This window comes from Hyalella azteca, unplaced genomic scaffold (assembly GCF_000764305.2).
Source record: "Hyalella azteca isolate HAZT.00-mixed unplaced genomic scaffold, Hazt_2.0.2 contig14709, whole genome shotgun sequence".
In the NCBI taxonomy this organism is placed as follows: Eukaryota; Metazoa; Arthropoda; class Malacostraca; order Amphipoda; family Hyalellidae; genus Hyalella; species Hyalella azteca.
The window spans coordinates 2,518-10,105 of record NW_025944585.1 but is presented as its reverse complement, the minus strand read 5'-3'; the positions used below and the strand labels follow the sequence as shown (position 1 = coordinate 10,105).

General features: G+C 38.0%; 1 protein-coding gene across 1 annotated transcript; it reads right to left on the bottom strand.

Moving 5' to 3' along the window:
* Window positions 1-2,056: 2,056 nt before the first annotated feature.
* LOC108668887 (aldo-keto reductase family 1 member B1) lies at window positions 2,057-7,270 on the bottom strand (the record flags this gene model as incomplete). The annotated part of the gene is given in 5 exon segments (XM_018156145.1): window positions 2,057-2,186; window positions 2,892-2,992; window positions 3,618-3,815; window positions 4,529-4,645; window positions 7,103-7,270. Coding segments are annotated over 5 exon segments (714 nt in total), but the record flags the coding sequence as incomplete, so codon positions are not given.
* Between the last annotated feature and the right edge of the window lie 318 nt (window positions 7,271-7,588).

Sequence of the window (7,588 nt, the reverse complement as noted above, 5' to 3'; positions counted from 1 at the left end):
GACATCGTATAACTTCAGCATCAGCTACCGATTTTAACTAACGAAAAGCATGAACCAGCTGAACTTAATATTCGGTCGTACACAAATAGTCTTGATGTGCAGACTTGATAAAAGCATGTGACATTATTTAAATTGACATTCAAATGTTCTGACGATGTGCAAGAGACGTGACGAGGTTCGAAAACGCGAGTTATTTCTTCTCGCAAATGCGCAGAAGATTTTACCTCGTTATTGATGACGTGACGGTTGCACTCTAATTTAGCATAAATCCAAGCTCTGAGGTTTACTGCTTATTTGAAGCTAATTCAGTCACAAATTATCGTGAGATTCACGTACAATTTCTACATTGCATTCAATGCGAATCGCTGAGATTCACCGAGGCTTGCTATCCTGCCGTTGATGGAACATTGGCAGTGTTGTGTTGGCTGGAGGCCGTGGAGGGTAGTAGAAGAAGAGGATAGCAGAAGGGTGGTGGTTAGAGGGAAGGAGGATAGCAGAAGGGAGGTGGTTAGAGGGAAGGAGGATAGCAGAAGGGAAGTGGTTAGAGGGAAGGAGGATAGCAGAAGGGAGGTGGTTAGAGGGAAGGAGGATAGCAGAAGGGAGGTGGTTAGAGGGAAGGAGGATAGCAGAAGGGAGGTGGTTAGAGGGAAGTTGCGGGTTGTGAGACTAGTCAATGGTAACTTAAATTAGTTTAGATTAAATTAGATTACATTTAATTTTTCTATTAGTACCATTCAAAATGTAACTAGTCAGAGTAGGATTCCATGGTATTAACAAGATTTAAAAGGAATCTGTTTGCGGTTGGGTTCAATTTTTAGCCCATTTTCTCATTTATGGAAAAAATGCACTATTGTGCTTGCCATATCCGTCTGTCCGTCCGTCCGTCTGTCTGTCCGTAACCTCAAGTTTTCGTCGACGAGAAAATGCGCTTTATGTCGCTCACTGCAGTGAGTACTGAGTTCTATTTTTTGTAGTTGTAAGGTTGATCTGGTATCCCGCGAGTGGGTTCAAAACGGCGTGCCGAAGGGGTAGTAGGGGCTGTCCTTGAACCTGAACAAACAAAGGAGGAATTGGGAGCAGGAAATGATCGATTAGACTCGCTACAAAAACAATTATAGAGAAAATAAATACTAAAATGTATCTCGTTAATTACATAACTAACTTAGAACCAAGCAAAAATCAATCGTGGAACACCCATCATTCAACGCAATAGTACTAATCACAGATGGATAAAATGAATGAATGTATGCTATTTTTCAATTAAAATTTATTGCCGAGTTGCTTTGCATGTCAAAGAGAAGGAATTTTGGAAATATTTGTATTAAATGTTTGCAAAAATCAATCTCTTTTATAAACACAGCAAAATTGCATACGTATAGAAGGCATAACACATACGTAGGCATTCGGAACTACCAGCAATCACTGTTCCCAGTAGATCATTGATTGTAACTGTGATGGTAGTGAATAACGATGGTACCTACCAGTCACCATGCACCATACGGAAGGGCTTGTTGAGCCCCTCTAAAGCCGCCATATCATCCTGGGATATGGTGAACGACCAGACCTGTCCAACGTAAGTTAGGGGTTAGTAGCCTCCTGGGCCCATACTTTCAAAAAAAGTTAAGAGATCGTAAGTTCATCAGCCAATCATTGACGGCCTTTCAAGCAAAATCCACCAATCATAGACAACACAACGCTATAACAACACGCACACAACGCTATAACAACACGCACACAACGCTTTAACAACACGCACACAACGCTACAACAACACGCACACCTCACACAAAACACTAGAACACAAATCACACAGCAGGCAGCCCCAGCAGCAACACGTCCAACGTTACATCCGGGACCCGAGGGCGGGATGACCTGCCTAGCGACAACTCGGAGACGGAGGACGACGAAGGCGGCGCATCAGCGTGACCGGGGACTAGGAAGTCACTATCTCATCGAAAGGTCACAAGGTCGTATGGTAACAATGTCACAAGGTCATAAGGTCACAAGGTCACAAGGTCATAAGGTCACAAGGTCATAAGGTCATAAGGTCACAAGGTCATAAGGTCACCATCAGGCGCACCTGGAACCTGATGAGGAGTTGCGCGGGGGTGACGTCGTACGAGGCGGCGAGGGCTTTCACTTTAGGGTCCTCCAGCACCACAGGGTCTTCTGACTGCGCCCACGGCCTGGGTAAAGTGGACACAAATAAGTCTTTTTCAATGGCCGTACAATCAATATTTATTTATTAATCATATTATTAAAATTATCATTTTAATATTGTTTTCCATCCAATATCCGGCGGCTCTGGCAACACTCTATCCAAATGGCGTAAGTGAATAACACGTTATGTCCGCGACCTTTCCAACAAAACTAAATAAAAACTAGTGGTTATAGTGACAATCAAATCGTTTGCTTTGAAAAAAGTTACATACATAAAAAAACTAAATAAAAAAAAGTTACATACATTGAGTTAAATACATAAAAAAAAACTAAATAAAAACTAAGTGGTTATAGTGACAATCAAATCATTTGCTTTGAAACATATTACATATCATTGAGAATCGCAACTTAGCAGCTACTGGAGGAAGGTTGAGTAAATGGTAACATGTGGAACAGCCTCCCTGATAGCATTGTTGACGCTTCGAGTATGAACGCCTTCAAAAACAGACTAGACGAAGATATGCAGGAGCATATGTTCAGTCTTAAAATGCCTAGCAAATTACGGACCAGGCAATAAGTCCAGCAGCTATCTCAATCAATCGTCAGCTATAAAAAGATCGGGTTCCAAAGGCCGGATCCCTTGTGAATCAAGTCACGAAAAGTTCAAGAATCGGCAACAGGCCATGGGCCTATTTCTCCAACGCCGACACTTCTATTCTATTCTATATTACCTTTTCGGTGCCCCCAAGGGGCTGTAGGCGGTGACGGCGATGCCCTTGCTCTTGCAGTAGTCGATGAGCTCGCGCTGCGTCAGGTACGGGTGGCTCTCCACCTGTAATGTTATTATTATATTCTTCAGACAGTGCTATGTATGATAACAATGAATATCAACATAAAAGTAACCACATGAGCTCGCGCTGCGTCAGGTATGGTAGGCTCTCCAGCCTGTAACACGCTTGGTAATGGTACTATTATATACTGATAGCATATGCTGCTTATATACATCTATATTACCATGTATTTTGCCAGAGCTATGCATTTACTAATGATGAAAATGTAGCAAAAGAAGCTGCTCAATTGCACCTGAATGCAAGATTAGTTTTTAAATTCTCATTACCGGTAGTTGATTTCACCGCCTAGTTATTGGCAGGTGGGCACATTTAATATTAGTTATTTAACCACCTGGTTGTTGACAGGTGGGCACATTCAATTGGTTATTTAACCACCTCGTTGTTGACAGGTGGGCACATTCAATTGGTTATTTAACCACCTGGTTGTTGACAGGTGGGCACATTTAATAAGTTATTTATCCACCTGGTTGTTGACAGGTGGGCACAGTCAATTGGTTATTTAACCACCTGGTTGTTGGCAGGTGGGCACATTTAATTAGTTATTTAATAGTTATTTAACCACCTGGTTGTTGGCAGGTGGGCACATTTAACTAGTTATTTAACCACCTGGTTGTTGGCAGGTGGGATGCTGCACTTGTCAAGAATTCTGTCAATTTGTGGTGCGCTGAAATTGGACACGCCAATAGCCTTGGCAAGCCCAAGCTTGGCAGCTTCCTCCATGCCTTGCCAAGTTTCAACAAAGTCCACGTCACTGAATATATGCTTGCCATGTTCATCCAGGGGGTGAAGCTCGCCAGTGCCTTCCTGTCAAGTTCATCACAAATTTGTTGAATTGATAAAATCAAAAGTTCTTCTTTAAACAGTATCATTAGCATGCATTTTTTCACTTGTTTTTTTTTTTATTGTATAATAGGAATACTAGCAATGTCAAAATGGAACCTCACCTGAAATGCATCAGCAATGATTTGGCTATAAATTATTATATATAATATTATCATATTTTCAGATATTTTATTACCATCAAGCAAAAGAGCAATGGCAATACATGTATAAAATTTGCAGTACAAATTTTTTGAATTTCAAATTTTAGCTACAGGAGTTTTGACCTGTTACAAAATACTATATGCAAAAGGAACACCTTATAAGCAAAAATCTACATTGAACTATTTTGAAACACATCAATAAAAGCAATAAACTCTGAAGACATACGTGCTTTCATGATTGCCTATCATTAGAGCCATTCAAATCAGATGTAGATAAAAAAAACATATGCTGATGATGATCCTTATACTTAAATACACAACTGTAATAAAAGTTTTGAAAATTGCAACTTCAATGTAGGTATACAAAACGATATTGGCTATTAAAATTACACTCATGACTATAATTTATGGTTAATACGACATACATATTAAATAATAAGTGTGTTGTATTAACGTAACAAGTAATAATGAAATACAATTATATTCAAACCTAATAATTACTTTGGTTAGTATTTTTTAGCAAAGCTAGGGAACCTTGAAGCCAACTGGCCAGTGAATGAGGTAGAGGTCCACATAGTCCAGTCTCAGGTCGGCCAGGGTTTGTTGTAGCGCTGGTACCACAGACTCTCGGCTGTGAGTGGTGCTCCACAACTGCACAATTTTTTTTAACATTAAAGAGTTATAAACAAAGTTGAGAACATTTAAAATAAGTTGACTTAATTGTAATTATTGTTATACACTGAATAAAAAAAAAATTTTTCCTATGTATACTCTTGGTGTCATCTAACATTTACCACATTGTTTGCCTGAAGCTTCAATAACATCATCAGCTGCATAAGTACTATTGATGTTTAATTACCTTGACATTAAACCAATTAATTTAGTTGTTCAATTAGTATGACAATTCAGAACAGTTCGTAGCTAAATTATGTCTCCAGCTAAAAAATGAACAATAGGTGGTTATAAATAAAACGCAAGGTAAATGTAAAAGGAGTGTGACAAGTTAGCATGATTAATATCTGGTCAGGGAACATTATTCAAGAATATATCAATATTAAAACAAGACACATTAAATATATTGGACCAAAGTTAACAAGGAAATTGGATGATTTATGGGATAAGATGCCTGTTGCCTGGCAGTGATTTACCAAGAGTAAAATTATCTTTGAAGTTCAAAAATACTCAATACTTTCTTCACTTTGGCAATCTTCAATTCAGCTAACAAACTAAGATTGGATAGACCTGTTGAATCTCAATAAGTACATTAGTAGTACAGAGGTGTTAGATACCACCGTATTCAGGTTTGAATGAAGACCATGTTCAGCCCCCACCTCAAAAAAGGCCCTAATTGACCTTCTTTGCCTCAGTACTTCAGAATATCCTTTGTCTGATAACAAAACACCGTATATTGACAAATTAACGGCGTTGTCATGGGATGCCCTCTGGGTCAAAATTTTGCAGAATTTTTACATTTGTGAACTGGAAAATCAAGCGTTAAGTGGGTACTCAATGCACAGATCAAGTCTGAGCTTTACTGCAGATATGTAGATGACATTTTCGTTGTTATTCAAGACAAAAAGCATTTTATTGAACTGCCAGAAGCTTTGGAACATGATTCAGTCTGAAAGCTCACTCATGAAATGGGACAAAATAGCAAATTACCATTCCTAGGTAAATTAGTGCAAATTCAAGATAGTTCCTCTGTCACAAATGTTTGCCAAAAATCTATCAATGTTGGAAAAGTGCTAAACAAAGAAAGTGAATGCCCTCAATGCTATAAAACCAGCACTGTACGCGCTCTCATACAAAAAGCATTCAAGACATGCACATACAAGAGTGATTTGAAAACTGAACTCAGAACTTGCAAACAAATCCTAGGAAATAATGGGTTTTTAAATACGTAGAACAGTTTACACTGAAATATCAAGTTATCAATCATGAAATAACTGAACTAACAATGAAGCAATAACTTATGGAACGGCCACAACAATCTTGTACCAAAACCATATGAACAGAGATTACAAAGTAGATGAACGAGTCCTACAATCAATCATCCATAATAATATCGTTATCATTATCACAACGGATAATGAAAAAATATAAATTTTGATCTACTACAAAAATAAGAAAATAAAAAACCTTGTCATGAATAATAATGCCTGCAAAAAATCTGGACTGCATCAAGAAACTAATATTATTCATAAATTTTCATGCAATATAGAAGATTGCAGACTTCTTCAGAATACCGTATGAACTACATTGGTCTTACTAGCATGACCCTAAGCCGCCGACTCACATGCCACCTACAATCTGGAGGACCTAAGAACCACATGCCGGAGGCTCACAATGAGACCATCACCCGAGCGACATTGGAGGCCTGCATCAGCATAGTTATGCGGTGCCCCGACCCATCGAGACTGATGATAGCTGAGGCCCTCATTATCAAGAGCGAGTCTCCAGCTATCAACCTCAAACCTACCTACACGATTTGTCTGGATGTTGAAATTATTTTAAGTAATTTTAAACTAGCTTACATTTCAAATTGCATCCACAATACCCTTATTTTGTAGTAGAGTGCTGTCATTTCTAAAAGTTCAATTTGAAATTGTTGCATTGAAGAACATTTCAGTATTTGAAATGTTGCATTCCATTAAAATGTCATTTAGTAACACCTGAAAATGATCTCCCCGCATCAGCAAGAAATTTTGTTCAGCTCATTGAAAAAACATATAAGATTATTAATAAAAATAAGCTCTGGTCTTCAATCAGACTTGCATAAAGAAAGCTTTGGCTGTATTAAGCTAAAGGTGTATACATATATATATAAGATAGCAGAATAAGCTTGTTTAAACACGGGTACCGGTAGTTAATGACCAGAGAAATCATCGATTCAAATTTTAAGGGTCAAACAATAATTTTTCAGATGACCTTGGTTGATGATAAATTTGATCGACCAACATCAAGATATTTGATCAAGATATTTTGATCAACCAAAGTCATCTGAAAAATATTGTTTGATCCTGAAAATTTGAATCAACAATTTCTCTGGTCATTAACTACTACTACCCGTGTTTTAACATATATAGGTACATATATGTACATACCAACCTTGCTTGTAATGAAAAGCTCCTCTCTCTTCACAATTCCTTCTTCAAAGGCACTTTTCAGAGCATCTCCAATTTCCTTTTCATTTACGTAAATCATTGCGCAGTCAATATGGCGATAACCGATGTCCAGAGCATTCTTTATGGCTTGCCCAACTTCACCAGGCTCACTCTGAAAAAAGTGGTATGCATGAATTTCGACCATTAGATTAATATTTATCATATTTTGTAGAAAAATTCATTTCTCTGCGTTCAGTAGCTAGTTCCCTTAAACAGATTGCATCCTCCTGGCTATGGGGACCAGATGTCACATGTTCTAGAAAGTGTGATCTGTATGGGAATTGGTGCCATTTGAATCAAAACTAATTAGTTGAAATACATAATGTCAGTTTGAATTATTTGAAATACGTATAGTCAGTTTGAATTAGTTGAAATACGTACTGCAACTAAATTTCTTGCAATGAATAGGAAAGTTCTACAATAAATATCA